At 55.7% G+C, this 20,484-nt stretch overlaps 1 protein-coding gene across 3 annotated transcripts in view; it reads left to right on the plus strand.

Annotated features, from left to right (window-relative positions):
* The window catches only part of MYO7A (myosin VIIA), an 86,900-nt gene that overhangs the window by 27,089 nt on the left and 39,327 nt on the right, over window positions 1-20,484 (plus strand). For all 3 annotated transcript variants that reach the window (XM_060160100.1, XM_060160101.1, XM_060160103.1), the window contains exons 14-29: window positions 305-442; window positions 2,320-2,478; window positions 2,899-2,991; window positions 5,115-5,209; window positions 6,457-6,541; window positions 7,082-7,300; window positions 7,758-7,865; window positions 8,869-9,078; window positions 9,464-9,667; window positions 9,941-10,117; window positions 10,541-10,630; window positions 12,187-12,314; window positions 14,480-14,606; window positions 15,775-15,894; window positions 16,428-16,601; window positions 17,503-17,730. In XM_060160100.1, coding sequence (XP_060016083.1) covers window positions 305-442; window positions 2,320-2,478; window positions 2,899-2,991; window positions 5,115-5,209; window positions 6,457-6,541; window positions 7,082-7,300; window positions 7,758-7,865; window positions 8,869-9,078; window positions 9,464-9,667; window positions 9,941-10,117; window positions 10,541-10,630; window positions 12,187-12,314; window positions 14,480-14,606; window positions 15,775-15,894; window positions 16,428-16,601; window positions 17,503-17,730 — 2,355 coding nt within the window. The remainder of the gene's footprint in view (window positions 1-304; window positions 443-2,319; window positions 2,479-2,898; window positions 2,992-5,114; window positions 5,210-6,456; window positions 6,542-7,081; window positions 7,301-7,757; window positions 7,866-8,868; window positions 9,079-9,463; window positions 9,668-9,940; window positions 10,118-10,540; window positions 10,631-12,186; window positions 12,315-14,479; window positions 14,607-15,774; window positions 15,895-16,427; window positions 16,602-17,502; window positions 17,731-20,484) is intronic.

Consider the following 20,484-nt stretch of genomic DNA (forward strand, 5'->3'; position numbering starts at 1 on the left):
GGAAGGGAGGATGGAGACTCAGAGAGGGGCTGCGTCTTGCCCAGAGTCATCCAGCACACCAGGGCGTGTGCCGCGCTCCCGGGCCCAGGATCAGGGAGGCTTTCCAGAAGGGGGTGCGTCTGGGATCCAAGCTCCAGCGCAGACCAGGCGGGTCACAGGAAAACCCATGTGCCTGGCCAGCCTGATTCCTTGGGCGGGTCTCCCTCAGGCCCTTGACCAGCTGACCTCTCCTCTCCTGCTTCCCTTCCGGAGGGCTGGAGGGGTACGGGTCAGCCCCTCCCATCGCTGTGGTCCATCCCCCCAGGGCGCCGAGACCAGGAAGCGCTCGCCCACACTCAGCAGCCAGTTCAAGCGGTCCCTGGAGCTGCTGATGCGCACGCTGGGTGCCTGCCAGCCCTTCTTCGTGCGCTGCATCAAGCCCAACGAGTTCAAGAAGCCCATGGTGAGCAGCCCTGGCCTGGGAGGGGGCAAGGGGGAGGCAGATAGGGCCAGCCTGGGGGGTGGGAGGGGCTGCGCCATGTGAGACTTTGTGCTCTGTGGGGAACGGCAGGGCCCCTGAGGGGCTTAAAGAGCAAAGTTCCTGTTTACTGGAGGCAGCAGGTGCCCTGGAGAGAGCCTGGACTCTAGTCGTGGGCTCGAGCCAGACTCAAATCCCGACTCCACCACCTTCTCACTGGGTGACTGTAGACAAGTCACTTCATTCTCTCGTGCCTCAGTTTCCTCACAGATGGAAATGGGACTGATCGTACCCACCTCCTGGGGGTATTCCATGCAATAACGCATGCAAACTGCCTGGCGCCTAGGAAGGCACTCAGTAAATGGCAGCTGTGTTTCTTGCTGTGGCCCTGACTTTGAAAGCCTTCTCTCCTTTGGTCCAGCCGATGACCACCTCCTCCTGGAAGCCTTCCTGGATTCCTTTGACTGGTTGGGAACATTTTCGTTTTTGGCTTTTCTGAATAACATCTGTTGAGCCCTTTCTGTGTGTCCGGAGCAGAATGGCTTGTCTCTCCAGAGCCACATTTAACCTTCCCAACAGCCCAGGAGGGAGGGACGTTTATGGCCCCATGTTCGAGATGTGGAAGCAGAGGCTCAGGGAGGTTGAGGGGCTTGAGGCTGCAGATCCAGGAGCCTGGGCCGCCCCTCCCTGGGAGCCCTCTCCTTCCCCAGCTCTGGGAGGTGTTGTTTACCAGAAGCCTCTTCCCAGAGATAGGAGGGGAGGCCCAGGGGAAGCTGGGGCCTGAGGGTCTGGGGAGGGACGGAAGGCGGGAGGCCAGTACTGGGCCAGGGAAAGTGCCTGTAGGGAGAGGAAACAGGTGGCGGCAGCCAGCCTTCCGCATGCTAACTCTGTCCCCTGTCCCCTGCCTGGAAACGTTCCCCAGAGTGGGCTGGCCAGTCCCCCTGGGGATCAGGACGGGGTCTTCAGGGGCGTGAGAGTCACAGAGGGCTCCAGTGGGCTCCCCTCTAAGGCAGGAGGTCCAGGGGACCGAGGCCAGGGCCCTGTAGTTGGGCACCATCTCTCTTGCTCTCAGATGCCTCTGGAACCTTCTTTGGGCTGACCTCAGCATCTGTGGCCTGGCCCTTGGCTGCAGGACCTCCTCCCTGGGCCTCCTGCCTCCCGTCCCCCACTCCCGTCCTCCTCCCCATTGCAGTGAGAGACATGGTTCTCAAACACAAATCTGACCCGGTCACCTTCTGCTTCCCTAGCCTGGCCTCTCAGGTCCTTCACAGCCCATCCAACAACCCCGCTGCTATCACAAAAATGACTTTGTGCCAATTAGAAAAATGTATCTCTTCCTTAAGGAAGGTACTTTACTTTGCTGTCAGCAGCCAGAAAGCTCTCTGAAGAACTATCAGTCTAAGATGGCTATAATATGAAGGGCGACCCCTGGGGTTGTACAAGGCACCCACCACCCGCACAGCCATAATCCTGGCATAGATTAGCCTCCTCAGTCCCCATAAAATCCCCCAACATGTCCTGTGCTTTCAGGCTTGCTCACCTTTGCCTGAGCTAGCACCCTCTCTCCTGTCAGGGTCAGAGCAAAGGTCCTCCACGAAGCCCCCTCGAGAGGTCCCAAGGGGAATTAAGCTGTCTGTCCCCTGTGCCCTCAAAGCACTCAGCTCACCCCACGTGAGGGCCTCACTCCGTGCTGCTCCGTGGGGTTTGGACTGCAGAGCCGCGTGTGGTCCCGCCTTCGCTCCTCATGTGCTGTGTGACCTTGGCCTCTCGGGGCCTTTGTCCTGGGGCCAGGAAAATACAGAGCAGGGCTGGCCTCCCAGCGGGGCCTCCAGCCCCGACGCCCTTGGCTCCTTGCTCGGCAGCTCTTCGACCGGCACCTGTGTGTGCGCCAGCTGCGGTACTCGGGCATGATGGAGACCATCCGAATCCGCCGAGCCGGCTACCCCATCCGCTACAGCTTCGTGGAGTTCGTGGAGCGGTACCGAGTCCTGCTGCCCGGCGTGAAGCCGGCCTACAAGCAGGTACGGAGCTGGGGGCATGGGCGGGCGGGCGGGCGGGTCCCAGCCCTGGGCTGGGCAAAGGTCCCACTGTTCTCCTTGGAACAGTGTGCTGGGCGTGACATCACCTCGGCCCCCTCAGGTATGGCTGGGAAAATTGGGGTCAGGCAGTGGAGTGCATCTGAGAGCTTCCATCGCCACGCTCGGCTGGTGTGGACTTAACACGTGTGGTGAGTGGGCCCTGGCTCTTAGCTGGAGGCAAGGGTTTTTTAATCACCGGGCCGAGCTAAGGAGAAAAGCGAGTGTCAGAGACGGCAGGGCCCGGCTGCGACCACACAGAGTTAGGGGCAGAGCTGGAGCAAGAGCCCCGCCTCCCAGCCTTGGGAGGGACACCAGGTGGCCTTTCCACGGGTGGGGCCACCCATTCTCTTATGTACCCCACAGGATGACCTTCAGGGGACATGTCAGCGCATGGCTGAGGCTGTGCTGGGCACCCACGATGACTGGCAGATTGGCAAAACCAAGATTTTTCTGAAAGTGAGCACGGCCTCTGAATCCGGCTGCCTTGACGGGGCTGTGGGCTCCCCGTCACGGTGGGAACAGGTCCTAGGGGTGTGCTGTAGAGGAGTTGCAGCACCGAATGGGGTCAGTGCTGGGCCTTTGTGACCCTCCTGCCCTGCAGCTGTGGCTGGTTGGAGCGGGCAGTGGAGGGGCAGTTGGTATTTGAGAGCATCTATGACCTGGAGGTGGGGTTGGAGCAGTGACCCCGGGTGAGGAAACCGAAGGCCAGAGGTGGGCTCATCAGGGAGGCCTGGGTTCAGTCCTGACCCTGTGGTTGTCTGTCCTGGGAATTTGGGCAGGTCACTGGCCGTGTCTGAGCCTCATTTTCCCATCTGTAAAATGGGATGTGCTTGTGGTAGGGGGCTCTGGAGTGTACCTTTGGTCCATTCCCTTTTTTCCTGCCAGGCGGGGCTCATGCTAGGCTGTGGTCAGCCGTGTGCTACTCATCTTGCTCTCTGGTGTCCCCGGGCCTGTTCCCGCGCTCCCCGAGCAGACACCTGGGGCCCTCTGGCTCCCACCACAGCTTGGGCAGGACTTTGGGGGCTGGGCGGTCAGGGAGGGGGCGGGGCTGGGAGCAGGAAGCTGGGCCGGGGGAGCTTGCTGGAGCTGGTGGAGACGGGACAGCTAGAGCAGGGTCAGCGTGAGCGCTAGCTTCTCCATCTCCGTTTCTGCTGTTCTAGATTTCTGGCTGTCCTGGGTGATGGGGCAGGGCTCCTTCCTCTGCATAGGGTGGGCCCAGGCAGCCCAGGACAGCTGGGGAGAGGGAATGGGGGAGCCAGCCCTGCGCTGGAGGGAGTCCTGGGATCTAGTTTAATTCCTCCCTGGCTGAGGGGCCTGGGCTGGTGCCTTCGTATCTCTGAGCCTTCATCTCCTCATCGGAAAAATGTGTTGACTGTTCCCTGCCTGTGTGTCTCACAACTGCCACCTGGAGAACACGTTCCGTGGGCCAGGCCCCAGTGGGGGCTTTTTGTCCATCATCACTCATTTAGTCATCACAGCAGCCCGTGAGGTAGAATTATTATGCCCGTTTCAGAGGCTTAGCGCGTAGAGGTGAGGTGCCCATGGTCAGGCGCTACCCTGGAGTGGAGAGCAGGGCTTCCAGACTGTGGTTCTGTTGCCCAGCCCACATGGGTAAGGGAGGGAAGGCATGCGGCATGACGGCATCTAGTCCCAGAGACGTCATTGTCCCCATCCTCCACATCCTCACTTTTCTGGGCTCTTCAGAAACCAGTAGTGGTTTCTAGACCCCAAACATCTGCTTCTCATTCGTTCCCTCGCTCGTTCACAAAGCCTTGGCTAAGCAGCCCCTCTGTGCCGGGCCCTGTCCCCAGCTGATGTGTCCTGCGAATATCTGATGCATGTTCCTCCCCCACCAGACTGAGATTCCCCAGGGCAGGGCCCAGGTCTGCCTGGTTCATTGCAGCCTCACCCTAGCACTTAGCACATGGCTGGCACATGGAGATATTTGATTCATGTATTGAATGAACCATGAGTTTTGTCCAACTGGAGTGCGGGTTAGGGGCTCAGGGGTGAGAAGGAGAGGGGGCTGGAGAAGTGGGCAGGGCCTGATGGTAGAGGACCCGGGTGCCAGGGGAGGAGACGAGGCTTGACCCCGGGAGACAGTGGGGTATCTCTGTGAGATCTGTCCTTGAGGGAAGGCCAGAGGGGGAGCAACAGAGGACGGGAGACTGGTTAGGAGGCTGTTTCTAAGGTCCTGGAGAGAAACGATGGTGGCCTGGCCCAGGCCAGGGGCTGATGTGACAGAGACACCTAGAAGAGCTGGGACTTGGGTAGAGATGGCCATAGGATGAAGCCAGTGTGTGTGCGTGTTAGGCCCCCGACTCCATGCAGTCAAATTAGGCGCCCCCTGCTCCCTTTGTCCCTCCCAGACCTCTGGCATCCGCCACGACAGTACCTGTCTGTACTTGTGGCTGTGAGAAGTTGCCCCATGGGGCCAGAGCAGGGTCGGGAGCCTTTGGGGCCCAAATGAGCCCTAGGCCTGGGCTCTGAGTGAAGGAAGAGGGGGTCCACCTGGGGCGGCCTCAGCTCTGGGACTGGAGAGGTTGGTAGGGGCGCCGCTCAGGAGCTCTGCCCTCCAGGACCACCATGACATGCTGCTGGAGGTGGAACGGGACAAGGCCATCACTGACAGAGTCATCCTCCTCCAGAAGGTCATCCGGGGCTTCAAAGACAGGTTCGTACCTGGACCAGCTCTTCCCCACCTCAGCCCGCATGCGTGTGTGTGTGCGTGTGCCTGGCTCACCTCCGCTCCTCCCACGTGAACACGGAATAAACACCCATGTGCACACACAGAAACATGCACACACGTGCACAGCATGCCCACAGGGTCATGCGAACAGGGTTGAACACTCAGACACGTGGACCCATCTGTGCCCAGTAATACAGTACCCCCACCTACACACAGGCTTGCACACGTGGGTACGTAAGGCACACAAGTGGACCCTCTGTTGGTCTCAGATGCCCGATGAAATTTCCCAAAGAGGAAATTTGAGATTTTGTGAGTGACAAAGTGTGTCCCATATTCCATGTAAGGGGCATGTGTACAGCTGTGTCAGTTCTCAGATGGGCAGGGCTGACTCTGGAGTGTGATTCAGCTCCACAAAAATCCCACAGCCTGCATCTTTTGCAGTTCATCTGGTCACTCCCTTCCTCTATCCATCCACCCACTTGTCCCTCTGTCCATCTGTCTAGCCATCCTTTGTCCATCCATCCATCTGTACATCCATCCACCTGCCCCTCCATTCGTCTGTATGTCCATCTGTCCAGCCATCCTTTGTCCATCCATCCACCTGTCTGTCCATCAACTTGTCCCTCGCCCCACGGCTGTGCCCTCGTTTGTGCGTGTATCCAGGAATTGGCTGGCTCACCCACACTGACGTAGCCATCCTTCACTCCTCCCTTATTTATTTCTACGTTCGGGAGACACCTGCTGTTTGATGTGTGTTCTCTTGTCCTCCATCAGGTTGAAGGTGACTGTCGGCCTGTAGAAGCTGCCTAGTGTACACAGGGAACAGCATGGCGCTCAGTCAGTCAGAAGACGAGGGCTCCGGCCCCAACCTCATCAAGTCTCAGTTTCCTCACCTATAAAATGAGGGAGTTAGGTACTCAGTAATAAGTGATGTTTACAGTTTTCAAAGTGTTTAATCTTTATTTACTGACTGCTCATACATTTATTCACGAGTAACCTTCTGAATGTCCACCTTACTGGGTTTATGTGACGAGGCTGTGAGGCAGGCAGGGCAGGTATTATCCTGCACATTCTACAGATAAGGAAGCTGAGGTGCAGAGAAGTTATATGCCTTTGCCCAAGGTCATGGAGCCAAGGAGACGCAGAGCTAGGACTCAGCCCTGCTCTCCTAATTCCAAGCCCCGCCCCCCGGGCCCTGGCAGAGGTCCTACTGCATCACACTGCTGTTTTAGGTCCAACTTCCTGAAGCTGAAGAGCGCTGCCACGCTGATCCAGAGGCACTGGCGGGGCCACAACTGCAGGAAGAACTATGGGCTGGTGAGCCTCCTCGAGGGAGCTGCTTGTTGCCTCACGAAGCCTTTGAACCTGGCCCTGTTGCCATAGCAGCAGGACTTACCTGTTTGCGGGGCCTGGCTGACCTCTTGCCACCCTGCCATCCCCTACCATTCCTCCAGCCCAAAGTCCCAGTCTGGTTTTTGCAGCTCTCCCCATCTGGTCAGCAATGTTTGTGCTTTTCTTCTGGAATGTTTTGGTGGGTGATGAACACCTGGGTTATTAAACACCTCAGAGGGGGCCAGGAACAGGTGTGTCCCATGGACCCCTGTGGAGGAACTGGCCTTGGGGCTGGGGAGGTGGACAGGAAGGAGGCCTGCTCCTGGTCTGAGGATGGGAGTCTCCTGGGGGGACCACATCACAGGGGAAGCCAAGGCCACTCCCTGGGAAACTTTGGTCTGAGAGGAGACAGCTGTTCCTTCGGGGCATGCAGGTTGGAGAGTGGAGCCCGGGGCAGTGACCTCCACTGGGCAGGGTTGGTCTGGAATCAGGGCCCTGGTTCTCAGCAGGCGGCCATCCTTGCAGATGCGGTTGGGCTTCTTGCGGCTGCAAGCCCTGCACCGCTCCCGGAAGCTGCACCAGCAGTACTGCCTGGCCCGCCGGCGCATCATCGGGTTCCAGGCCCACTGCCGCGCCTACCTGGTGCGCAGGGCTTTCCGTCATCGCCTCTGGGCTGTGATCACCGTGCAGGCCTACGCCCGGGGCATGATCGCCCGCAGGCTGCACCGGCGCCTCAGGGCTGAGGTAAGGGTCCCAGGTCCCCAGCAGCCACAGCTCTGAGCCCTGTGAGAGCTGTGTCCTCCGAGGGGTGCTCTTCCACCTCAGGCAGACACATCGCCCCCACGTGTGGCCTGAGCCTGTCGGGGGGTGCAGATGTAGGGCTCTACCTCTTTGGAGGCATGCACAAGACTGGCTCCCTCATTTCCCTCTTTCCAGCCAGGGGCAGGGCAGGGGCCCAGTCCCTGTTGTGACTCTTTGGGAGGCCAAGGCGAACCTGCTGTGGCTTTGGGATCAGCGGTGCCCCCAACCCGCTGTGGCACCTGGAGGGTTTCTCATGTGCCTCAGTTTCCCTCTACCAAGTTATTTGGCAAAGTCATTCCCAGTCCCAGAACTCAGCCGGGGTGGGGTGGGGTCGAGCTGGCGGGAAGCACCGTGAGGGTCACACACGGTTTGGTGCGCACCCTGCCGCCCCCTCCCCCAGTACCTGCGGCGCCTGGAGGCTGAGAAAATGCGGCTGGCGGAGGAGCAGAAGCTCCGGAAGGAGATGAGCGCCAAGAAGGCCAAGGAGGAGGCTGAACGCAAGCATCAGGTGAGCTGGGGATGTGCCGACTCCTTAGACATCCATTCACTGGTTCAGCAGCCCTCAGCCAACACCGGCTGTCCAGCCTCTGTCCACGCGACCTTCCTTCGTGCGCTGGGTGCCTGTTCTGTGCCAGGCCAGGCCAGAGGGCTGCGGCTCCAGGGCGAGCAGGTCCGGGCCCTCAGCTGTGTTGTAACAGGATAAACAGCCTGAGCCGGGGTGGGAGCCCCCAGCCATGCGTAGCTACAGAGCACTCGAAAGGGCAAAGCACGGTCAGTGCAAAATACAGACTTGATTTCTTTTTCTTTTTTTCTTTTTGGCCGCGCAGTGAGGCTTGTGGGATCTTAGTTCCCCGACCAGGGATCGAACCCGGGCCCACGGCACTGAAAGCACCAAGTCCTAACCACTGGATTTCCAGGGAATTCCCAATTACACGCTAGATTTTGAAGACTCAGTTAAAAAAAAAAAAAAAAGGAATATAAAATATCTCAGTACTATTTTTTAATATTAATTACATGTCAAGATAATACTTTGGAAATATTGGGTTAAATGAAATACATTATTAAAGTTGATCTAACCTATTTTTTGAAAAACTATTTTGAATGTAGCCACTACGTATGTGGCTTGCATTATATTTCTATTGGACGGCGGTGGTCTAGAGCCTATACCCAGTGGCTCTTGTATTTTGGGGTTGGTGTGGTCCCTTTCGGGTGGGGAGACCTGAGCAGGCTTCCTGGAGGAGGTGGTCCCAGCTGAGCCTCGAGGCAGGCAGGTGATGTTACTGTCTGAGCTTGTTGTGAGCTGTCTCTGGCTCAGCGCTGAGCATCTGTCTGCACTGAGCTGTGAGGGATGAGCAGGTGTGTCCCAGGGTGGAGAGGCCCGAGGCTCTGTCCTTCCCAGCGGTCAGGAGGGCCCCGAGGAGGTTGGGACTCTGGCCTGGCTGCTGCAGGGGCTCCAGTGGGCTCCCCACGGGGGGCTTGCTCCCTGACGCTGCATCACCCCCACCTCGCAGGAGCGCCTGGCCCAGCTGGCCCGTGAGGACGCAGAGCGGGAGTTGAAGGAGAAGGAGGAGTCTCGGCGGAAGAAGGAGCTCCTGGAGCAGATGGAGAGGGCCCGCCACGAGCCCATCAATCACTCGGACATGGTGGACAAGATGTTTGGCTTCCTGGGGACTTCGGGCAGCCTGCCAGGCCAGGAGGGCCAGGCACCTAGTGGCTTCGAGGTACCAAGCTGGGGAAGGGGCTGGAACAGGCCCCAGTGTGGCGCTGTCCCTCCTCTTGCACCCCTCTGTGTTAAAGTCCACGTGGTCCCCTCTGAGCAGAAGGCAGCTGTGATGACCTGGGACGGGGCTGCAGTCCCAGGCCCTGTCCAGCCACCAGCCTGCCCTATGACCTTGGGCCAATCACTGTTCCCCTCCAGGGCCATTCACAAACCTTTATTCATTCAGTGTTGAGGATCTACCTTGCACTGGGCTCTGTCTGGGGAGTGAACAGGATGAACAGCACCCTACACTTCTGGAGGAAGAGCTGGCCCTACAGGGACAGGCTGGGGGACTGCAGCCCAGCCCCATTTGCCCCTATGGCAGGGAACCCCTTTTGTCTCCCCAGGACCTGGAGCGCGGGCGGAGGGAGATGGTGGAGGAAGACCTGGATGCGGCCCTGCCCCTGCCTGATGAGGATGAGGAAGACCTCTCCGATTATAAATTCGCCAAGTTCGCTGCCACTTACTTCCAGGGCACGACCACGCACACCTACACCCGGCGGCCGCTCAAGCAGCCACTGCTGTACCACGACGATGAGGGCGACCAGCTGGTGAGGGCTGGGGCTGTCTGTGCTGGCAGCGCGGGTGCCAAGGGGCTGGGGCCCAGCTGTGCAGGGACCAGGGCTGACCTCATCCCGCACCCAGCCTGTGGCCGGGCCACAGGGCAAGGCCCTGAGGAACACCCACAAGGCACTCAGCTCAGTGGTCCTCCTCCGGTTGGCGGGAGCGGGGTTCCCCAGCCTCGCCCCCACCCCTGGGTCATTTTGATGGCTTCAGCCGCATCCTGCGCTCAGGCTTTCTGACTGGCCTGGGTCTGTCCCCAGGCGGCCCTGGCGGTCTGGATCACTGTCCTCCGGTTCATGGGGGACCTCCCTGAGCCCAAGTACCACACGGCCATGAGTGACGGCAGCGAGAAGATTCCCGTGATGACCAAGATTTATGAGACTCTGGGCAAGAAAACATACAAGAGGGAGCTTCAGGCCCTGCAGGGCGAGGGCGAGGTGAGTCGCAGGTGCCCTCTGGCCAGGGTCCCTTCCAGGCCACCCCCAGCCTTAAGGTCCTCGGCAGAAGGAGCACCCTAAAATTTGCCTCTGCCTCACCTCCCTGACCCCTGCCCTCCTCTGTCTACTCCTGGGAACGATTAGTGTGAGCTTGATATAAACTGTAAAGTGCTGACCACGATTGAGGCCACGTGGCAGGGCAGACAGGCTTTGCAGTCAGAGCCAGCTTCAATTTTGACTTGCTGGGAGGCGGTGGGTGGGTTACTACGCTTTTCAGTCTCAGTTTTCCCATTTGTCACTGGGCTGATGGGCTGGGGTGATACACGTTAGTGTGGAGGTGAGACAATTCTAACCACATTGTCAACTGCTCTTGTCATTACTTTCGGTCCAGTCGTTTGACTCTGACCCCTGTTTGTCCGGCAGGCCCAGCTCCCTGAGGGGCAGAAGAAGAGCAGCGTGAGGCACAAACTGGTGCACTTGACCTTGAAGAAGAAGTCCAAACTGACAGAGGAGGTCAGAAAAGACCCTGCACGGCCTTGGTGGCCCAGGCTGGGGCAAGGCTGGGCTTGGGACCAACAGGGACGGGAGTGGAGTGGATACTGCCTGTCCTCAGGGGACCAGGGTGGCCAGCAGGACAGCGTTGGATGTGATCAGGCAGACAGGATGCAAGGAAGAGGGCGCTGTTCTCAGGCTGGGGTCGGTCAGGGAGGCTTCCTGGAAGATGGGCCACGAGAGCTGGGGAGAGCTGGAGTGGCAGATGGTGAGAGGGAGGACATGCCAGGGCATGGACCCGATGCTTTTGATCCAGGGACTTTTTTTTTTTGCGGTACGCGGGCCTCTCACTGTTGTGGCCTCTCCCGTTGTGGAGCACAGGCTCCGGACACGCAGGCCCAGTGGCCATGACCCAAGGGCCCAGCCGCTCCGTGGCATGTGGGATCTTCCCGGACCGGGGCACGAACCCGTGTCCCCTGCATCAGCAGGCGGACTCTCAACCACTGCGCCCCCAGGGAAGCCCTGATCCAGGGACCTTTTAGTCGATGAGAATTTTCTGTGGGATAACAGTGCCCATGGGGCATTAACACTATTAGTTTGTTTGTCATTCATTTAGTCACCTTGTGTTTTCTGAGCACCGTCCTGGCCCATTGCTCCAGGAATGTCCAGGCTGGGAGGGCCGACAGACACAAACTAAGGCATTCATGGTGCAGAGGGACTGGTTCCTCCATGCCCCTGCTTTTGTGCACACCAGTCCCTCTGCCTAAACTTCCTCCTTCCTCTTCTGTGCCTGGGGGGGTCACCTCCTCCAGGAAGCCTTCCCCTCTACAGCAGAGTCAGGCTGCTTCTCCTGGGCTTCCTCAGCCTGCTTCGTCCTTGTCCTCATTTTGTTCCCCATCTGAGGCTCCAATCCAGTCTTGTAGCTATGTTACCCCAGATCTGAGTCCCAGCTCCACTGCTCGGTATCCAAGGCACCCAGGGAAGAAAATGCCTGCTAGTGGCTTCCTGGAATGATGGAGTGAGATGATGGCCGTGGGTGCTCAGCAGACATGAGGACTGCCTGCAGGGGCGTGCTCCCGCCACTCACCCTGTCTCTGGGCAGAGCGCGGGGCTGGCGTTGTGGCACATGTGGAACCAGAGAGGAAAAGCCCATCTATAAGAACCCAGGCCCAAGGCTATTCACACAGGAGCCAGGGAGTTAATGACAGGTGATGGTGGCCGGGTGTTTGGAACCCAGGTGTACTCTGGGTGTCGGAGTGGTGCGTGGCCCACCTCAGAGAGAGAGGGATCCCATCAGGAGTCAGAGGAGCCCCTGGCCTGGATGAGGGGACTTCCCTGGGGCAGGGCTGGGGGTAGATGTCAAGGAGGCTGCAGAGGAGCCTTATCCCAGAAGCGTGTAGCCCCGGGCCAGGCATCCACCCAGCATCTGTTCTGCACGGGCGGGGCTATGACAGTGGTGGGGAGCCAGCTCTCTGGCTACTCCCAGGATTCTGCTCTCTGGGGGAGTGGGCAGACTCAGGGAAACAGCAGGGCCCCGGCCAAGCCTTGGTCAAGCCTTGCCCCTCCCTGTGGCCCAGGTGACCAAGAGGCTGCATGACGGAGAGTCCACGGTGCAGGGCAACAGCATGCTGGAGGACCGGCCCACCTCCAACCTGGAGAAGCTGCACTTCATCATTGGCAACGGCATCCTGCGGCCAGCGCTCCGGTCAGTGCCTGAGGGGCAGGGGCACAGGGAGGGGACAGCTATCGGGGAGGCATCCCGCACTTCCAGACCTGAAAGGCTTTTGCTGGCTGAGTGGTGGCTCTGTCACTTTAGCAACTGATTAAGCTAAGCAGGCCTGGGTTTAGCTCTGCTGCTAGCTGGTTGTGTGACCTTGGTAGAGTGATTTCAGCTCTGTAAGCTTCAGTTTCTTCATCTGTAAAGATGGAATAATAAAACTACCTACCTGGTAGGCTTGTGGGCAGATAAAACTATGGAAAGTGTGACACAGGACCTACACAGTGGGCACTCAGTAAACGGTAGCTGTTGTTAGCATTATCTGACATGCATCTTCTGCTGTAACCCTATCCCTGCCGGCACCTTCGGTGACCCAGCCCAGGCCCGTGGTCAGGGTTACTGTGGTCAGAATGCCTGGGATCCTGCAAGCGGCTCCTTCCCCACGCAGGCCCAGGAGAGGCCTTTGCTCAGGTCCCTGGGGTGTTGGGGAGGAGCTGCGATGATCCATGACTTTCCAGGAGCAATTACGGAATCAACTCAGCTGCATCAGCGGAGGGAAGGCAGATAGGGTTTCTCTGAGAACTCCATCTGCACGGGATGGCTGGTTAGGAGAGCTGATCCCGTGAACTTGTGTTTGCTGGCTGGGAGGACAGCAGGATGGGCCGGGTGGGGAGGTCAAGTGTCATTTTCCCAGTGGGAGACATGAGGTCCAGAGAGGAAGAGGTTTGCCCAGGGGTCACTGGCCTCCCTTTCATTGCTCCTCGAGGCCAGTGACTACCTCGCTCGCCAGAGATGTAGCACTTGGGGCCGCCAGCCTCCAGGAAGAAAAGGTGGCTGCCCAAGGTATGTTTAAGGGCAAGAATTTGCCTCCCAGTTAGCTCACCATCAGACCTAAAGGGGTACTTCTAGAGAACACAGTGCCAGGAGCCCTGGACCGTTAGAAGCCTGGGGTGCCAACTCCCTGAGGGACCATGGCTAATCCCTCCCTCCTCCCGGCCTCCGTCTCCCTGTCCATGAATCGAACGGGGTCAGGGGCTCCCAGCTACGGGTGATAGTTGTCACTGGTCTGTAGCAAGATGGGAAAAATAAGGATGTTTCTAAATTTGACTTATTTAAAGCACTGTTCTTTGTTCTGAGATTTTGCCCTTCCTACTTTTTGGATATTAAAATTACATTTGTTTTATAAAATGATTGTGATAGATAGTGGGCAGGTGCTGTGTGTGTGGTGTGTTTTAAATGTCCTTATTGTCTTGATAATAAGTTAGCGACGTCCACAATTTATTTTGAGGTTGCATTGGTCCATGAGCTCTCAAAATTGGGGAGCCACTGAATTAGATACCTGCCCTTCACAGAGGGAGGAGCGGCAGTTAGTGCCCCCTGGTGGTCACTCCATCTTGGGGGGTCCCGCCCTTGGCCCTGGAGGGGGCATGCAGCATCTTCACAGCTGCAGCTAGGCTGGCATCTGCGGGGCTGTGCTGGGCACCGTGCCAGGTGCTGTATAAGCCTTGGCTCATTTTTCTTCACAGAAATCCTGTAAGGAAGGGGTGGTATCATTTCCCTTTAAAATGAAAACAAGACGAAAAACTACCTTCATTGCTTTAATCTGATTGCAGAAGTAAAGCATGGCCATTTCAATATTCAAATATTATAGCGCTATATCAAGAGAACGTCATTCCATCCCCCAGAGAAACTCCCCAGCTGTCCTTCCTGTTTCTGCTCTGCCAGTTACCATTAGTAGAAATTGTACCTGCTGCCGTGTCTGTGGGCCAGGCTCAGAGGTGAGCTCACCTGCCCAGGCCGTGCAGCTTGGTGAGGGAGGAGGCACGTGGCGAGCCTGTGCTTCTCATCAAAGTGGTCACCAGTGACTGGGGCCGCTGTGCCCAGGAGCAGGGTATGCACCGCCCTCTGGATCACGGGGCCCCGGCCGTGGACTCTGGACTGGAGTCAGGAACGTGCGTGCTTCCTGCCTGATGACCCTCTGCGGTAGCCGCAGAGCCCTGGGCTCAGCCTTCCCCACCTGGCCTCACCTGCCTCCTCCCAGGTGGTCTCTGGCGAGTGGGAGAGCAAGCATCCTACCTGCTGCTGGGAGGGGTGGGGCTTTCCCTCTGAGGCAGTGCGTCTCCCGTCCTTGCCCCCCACCCCTGCCTGCCTAGGGATGAGATCTACTGCCAGATCAGCAAGCAGCTCACCCACAACCCCTCCAAGAGCAGCTACGCCCGGGGCTGGATCCTCGTGTCTCTCTGCGTGGGCTGCTTCGCCCCCTCTGAGAAGTTCGTTAAGGTAGGGGAAGCTTTTGGCCTCCGGGGGTGGGAAGGGGAGCCGCGCCCAGTCCCTGGGGTTGAGGGGCAGAGCACGGGGAGGAAACTCAGAGGGGCTTGGCAATGAGGCCCTGCCCGGGTCATCTCCTCCCAGGCCTCCGCAGGCCCCCTCCTCCTGGGCACCCACCACTGCGCTCCATCTCCTCTGAGCCCCATTTTCATTATGCGGATGCTGAGCTTGACAACAGCGCCCCCTAGACCCTCCACATGCTGGTCTGAAGCGCTTCCGTTCATCTCAGGCCCTTTCGTGACTCCTCCTTAGTGTCAGGCCCTGGGTGCTGGGGACACGGAGGCAGAGCAGGTGACGGCTGGATCAACCCAGCTGTCAGCGCTGCGAAGAGGGAGGGCTCAGGGAGGTGGGCCCTGGAGGAAGAGGAGCAGTTAAGCTGGGTGAAGGGGGTATGGTGTGTGGGGTGAGGCAGGAGGTGCAGCTGAGACTAGGCGGGGCCGGATCATGGTGGCCGTGCTGCCAAACGTGAGGGAGGTGGACTTGATCTGGAGGACAGTGGGGAGGCCTGGAAAGCCGAGGAGGGACGGGATGGATGGGCCTTGAGGAGCGGGTTCAGTGTGGGTGGAGGGACCAGAGGCAGGAGACCCGGCGAGGCTGCTCTGATGGTCCGGGGGTTACCGACCTGGGTCCTCTTTAATCGATAGAAGTTGATAAGAGGTCAGACAAGAAATTCAGGCAAGGCTTTACTGGGACTCATGCTGCTTTAGCACGAGGGAGTGAGAACGTGAAACAGGGGCCCTTGCTCACTCCCTGAGCGGGGGCGGGCTGGTCCCTTAAACGAGGTGAGGGCGGTGGCGGATTGGTGGGTCGGGCTGGAGGGGGGGCTTAGGTGGTCTGCCCACCCCCTTGGTGGTGCTGTGTGCAGGGGTCATGGGCAGTTCCCTGCTTTTCTCCTGGCAGTTGGTTTGTGGCCTTTTGTATCTTATTGTTCAGAATTGCCCTGACCGCACATGTGTGCAGTTTTTAGTCCCTTTTGATTTCTTTGTATTTTATTGTTGGAGGAGACGTTTGTCCAGGTGCAAGCACTCCAGTAGAGGGTCCCAGGTCCCAGACTATCTCACAGGTGGGGAGGCCGAGGGAGGCTGGAGTGGGGCCCCCTCAGCTGGTCCTCTGTCCATAGTACCTGCGGAACTTCATCCACGGGGGACCACCTGGCTATGCCCCATACTGTGAGGAGCGGCTCCGGAGGACCTTCGTCAATGGGACACGGACACAGCCACCAAGCTGGCTGGAGCTGCAGGTGTGGCCCCCAGGCGTGTGTGTGTGTGTGTCGCCAGTGCACCCCAGTGCCCCAGAAACATTGCCTACTTTGGGATTCTGTGGTCATTCAAGCACCCACCCTCAAGTTCTGGAATTTCAGGGCTACAGGAACGGGAAAGCCCACAGTGGTGATGACTCCCACCTGCTGGCTTTATAGTCAAAGTGACTTGGGCAGGGGGTTTCCTCTGTGTCTCAGTGGCTTCATCTGCAACATGACAGTAAAGATATTCATTTCACAGGGTCTTGTGATGGTTACATGACAGGAGGGCGGAAGCCCCTGAATGTGGCAAAGCCCAACCACCCAGCCCTAGTGCCCCACCTCAGGGACCCTGAAGGTCCTTTCAGGGTGGGGAGCACAGCAGGGCTCCCTGGGCACCTGTGACCAGGGACAGGCAATGCGCCGTGGGATGCTGAGGTCCGAGGGCTCCAACCCCATAGGGAGCAGGAAGCCAGGAGCTCAGAGGGAGATGTTCTGAAGTGAAAGGATTCCCACAAGCCTTGGATCACTTTCAGGCCACCAAATCCAAGAAGCCCATCATGTTGCCTGTGACGTTCATGGACGGGACCACCAAGACCCTGTTGACAGACTCGGCAACCACGGCCAAGGAGCTCTGCAACGCGCTAGCCGACAAGACCTCGCTCAAGGACCGCTTCGGGTTCTCCCTCTACATCGCCCTGTTTGATAAGGTGAGGTTGGCCCTGATGCCCCTCCTCCTGGTGCCCCCAGGGCCACCCACCAGCTCCCACCCCAGTGCCGCCACCTACTGGCTCAGGTGCCCTTGCATGGTTACTGACCTTCCAGGGCCTCAGTTTCCTCCTGTAAACCAGTGGTAACCCCGGTCCTGCCCCAGCTCCTTAGGATCAGGGAGAGGTCCTAAGCACCTAAAGAGAAACCCAGCAGCACACTGGTGATTGAAATCCAGGGCTCACTGCACTCGTGTGTGCGCAGGTGGATTCAATCCTCTGCTGGTGACAGAAGAAGAACGTGGCAGAGAGAGAGAGAGCCGCTGGCTCGCTGATATAAAAAAAATGGGTTTTCCCATTTGCAAATGGGCATGTGATTCCTTATCAGGTTGCTGTGGTAGTTCCCCTTCACTTGTTACCGACCAGCCAGAGTGTATACCTCCCGGGGCACATCTGGGCTTGGAGTCTTCTCTGCTGAGCTGGCCCTGGGCGTGGGGGATTTTGCCTCCACACCCAGCATCACCACCCACAGCAGAGGTGACCCCCAGCCCTCACCCCAGCAGGTCCAGCGATAGGCACATGTTGTCTGATGCCGTTTGCCTGGACTTTTCTCACCAACAGCTACCTCCCGTGTTTTCAGTGGCCATTTGTCCATCAGAGTTTCACCAAAGGCTTGTACTAGGAAATGGAAACTCCCACGTGGCTGTGCTAGCTCAGAGCCCATGAGTTAGGATCCAGGGGTCCCATGCTGGTCTGCCTCCTGGGTGACCTGGGCAAGCCCCTCCTCTCTCTGAGCCTTGGTTTTCCATCCAAATGAGAAGAGTTGGCACAGTCAGTAGCTCCTTGCGGTCCTTCCCAGCCTGCTCACCCTTCCACTGGGTGACCTCCAGCCCTGTGCCCGCAGGTGTCCTCCCTGGGCAGTGGCAGCGACCACGTCATGGATGCCATCTCCCAGTGTGAGCAGTATGCCAAGGAGCAGGGCGCCCAGGAGCGCAACGCCCCGTGGAGGCTCTTCTTCCGCAAGGAGGTCTTCACTCCCTGGCACAACCCCTCAGAAGACAATGTGGCCACCAACCTCATCTACCAGCAGGTGGTGCGAGGGGTCAAGTTTGGGGAGTACAGGTGTGAGAAGGTGAGTGAGAGCTAATTTTCTGGCTGAGTTTGTTTGGTCAAGTCACCTGTGTGCTGAATTGGGCTGAGTGTTGCTGCCCTTGACTCACCATCAGCGAATGTGGAGGTTAGCCAGATGGAGGCTGGGCATTATCTAGGCTCCTCCTGGATTTAACACGATCTATAGGAGCAAGGGCTTTGAAGAGTAGCCTGAATTCTGCAAGTAGGAGCTGTTCCTGCTTTGCTGCAGTGACTGTACATGCTTCAGAATTTGCTGTATTGTCCTTTTGACCTCTTTAGATCACTTATTTAATTTATTTATTTGTGGAGTATATTTGATTTACAATGTTGTGTTAGTTTCAGGTCCATCCATGTTGCTGCAAATGGCATTATTTCATTCTTTTTTATGGCATCATTTGCAAATATCTTCTCCTATTCTATGGGTTGTCTTTTCATTTTCTTTATGACTTCCTTTGCTGTGCAAACCTTTTAAGTTTAATTAGGTCCCATTTGTTTATTTTTGTTGTTATTTCCATTACTTTAGGAGACGGGTTGAAAAAGATTTTGCTTCAATTTATGGCAAAGAGTGTTCTGCCTATGTTTTCCTCTAAGAGTTTTATAGTATCCAGTACATTTAGGTCTCTAATCCATTTTGAGTTTATTTTTGTGTGTGGTGTTAAGGAGTGTTCTAATTTCATTCTTTTACGTGTAGCTGTCCAGTTTCCCCAGCACTACTTATTGAAGAGATTGTCTTTTCTCCATCATATAGTCTTACATCCTTTGTCATAGATTAATTGACCATAGGTGCATGGGTTTATTGCTGGGCTTTCTATCCTGTTCCATTGATCTATATTTCTGTTTTTGTGCCAATACCATTCTGTTTTGATCACTGTAGCTTTGTAGTATAGTCTGAAGTCAGGGAGCCTGATTCCTTCAGCTCCATTTTTCTTTCCAAAGATTGTTTTGGCTATTTGGGGTCTTATGTTTTTCCATAAAAATTTTAAGATTTTTTTCTTCTAAGTCTGTGAAAAATACCATTGGTATTTTGATAGGGATTGCATTGAATCTGTAGATTACAGTGGGTAGTATAGTCATTTTGACAATTTTGACTCTTCCAATCCAAAAACATGATATATCTTTCCATCTGTTTGTGTCATCTTTGATTTCTTTCATCAGCATCTTATAGTTTTCAGAGTAAAGGTGTTCTGCCTCCTTAGGTAGGTTTATTCCTAGATATTTTATTCTTTTGGACGTAATGGTAAATGGGATTGTCTCCTTGATTTCTCTTTCATATTTTTCATCATTAGTGTATAGGAATGCAAGAGACTTCTGTGCATTAATTTTGTATCCTGCTACTTTACCAAATTCATTGATTAGCTATAGTAGTTTTCTGGTGGCATCTTTAGGATTCTCTATGTATAGTATCATGTCATCTGCAAACAGTGACAGTTTTACTTCCTCTTTTCCAATTTGTGTCCCTTTTATTTCTTTTTCTTCTCTGATTGCCGTGGCTAGGACTTTCAAAACTATGTTGAATAATAGCAGTGAGAGTGGACATCCTTGTCTTGTTCCTGATCTTAGAGGAAATGCTTTCAGCTTTTCACCATTGAGAATGATGTTTGCTGTGGGTTTGTCATATATGGCCTTTATTATGTTGAGGTAGTTTCCCTCTATGCCCACTTTCTGGAGAGCTTTTATCATAAATGGGTTTTGAATTCTGTCAAAAGCTTTTGCTGCATCTGTTGAGATGATCATATGGTTTTTCTTCTTCAATTTGTTAATGTGGTTTATCACATTGATTTCTTTGCATATATTGAAGAATCCTTGCATCTGTGGGATAAATCCCACTTGATCATGGTGTATGATCCTTTTAATGTGTTGTTTGATTCTGTTTCCTAGTATTTTATTGAGGATTTTTGCAACTATATTCATCAGTGATATTGGTCTGTAATTTTCTTTTTTTGTAGTATCTTTGTCTGATTTTGGTATCAGGGTGATGGTGGCCTCATAGAATGAGTTTGGGAGTGTTCCTTCCTCTGCAATTTTTTGGAAGAGTTTGAGAAGGATGGGTGTTACCTCTTCTCTAAATGTTTGATAGAATTCTCCTGTGAAGCCATGTGGTCCTGGACTTTTGTTTGTTGGAAGATTTTTTTTTTAACATCTTTATTGGAGTATAATTGCTTTACAAAGGTGTGTTAGTTTCTGCTTTATAACAAAGTGAATCAGTTATACATATACATATGTTCCCATATCTCTTCCCTCTTGTGTCTCCCTCCCTCCCACGCTCCCTATCCCACCCCTCCAGGCGGTCACAAAGCACCGAGCTGATCTCCCTGTGCTATGTGGCTGCTTCCCACTAGCTATCTACCTTACGTTTGGTAGCGTATATATGTCCATGCCTCTCTTTCGCTTTGTCACACCTTACCCTTCCCCCTCCCCATATCCTCAAGTCCATTCTCTAGTAGGTCTAGTAGGACACAGTCTTTATTCCTGTCTTACCCCTAGGTTCTTCATGACAGGTTTTTTTCCTTAAATTCCATATATATGTGTTAGCATATGGTATTTGTCTCTCTCTTTCTGACTTACTTCACTCTGTATGACAGACTCTAGGTCTATCCACCTCATTACAAATAGCTCAATTTCGGTTTTTTTATGGCTGAGTAATATTCCATTGTATATATGTGCCACATCTTCTTTATCCATTCATCTGATGATGGACACTTAGGTTGCTTCCATCTCCGGGCTATTGTAAATAGAGCTGCAATGAACATTTTGG

The sequence above is a fragment of the Lagenorhynchus albirostris genome, chromosome 9 (assembly GCF_949774975.1).
Source record: "Lagenorhynchus albirostris chromosome 9, mLagAlb1.1, whole genome shotgun sequence".
In the NCBI taxonomy this organism is placed as follows: domain Eukaryota; kingdom Metazoa; phylum Chordata; class Mammalia; order Artiodactyla; family Delphinidae; genus Lagenorhynchus; species Lagenorhynchus albirostris.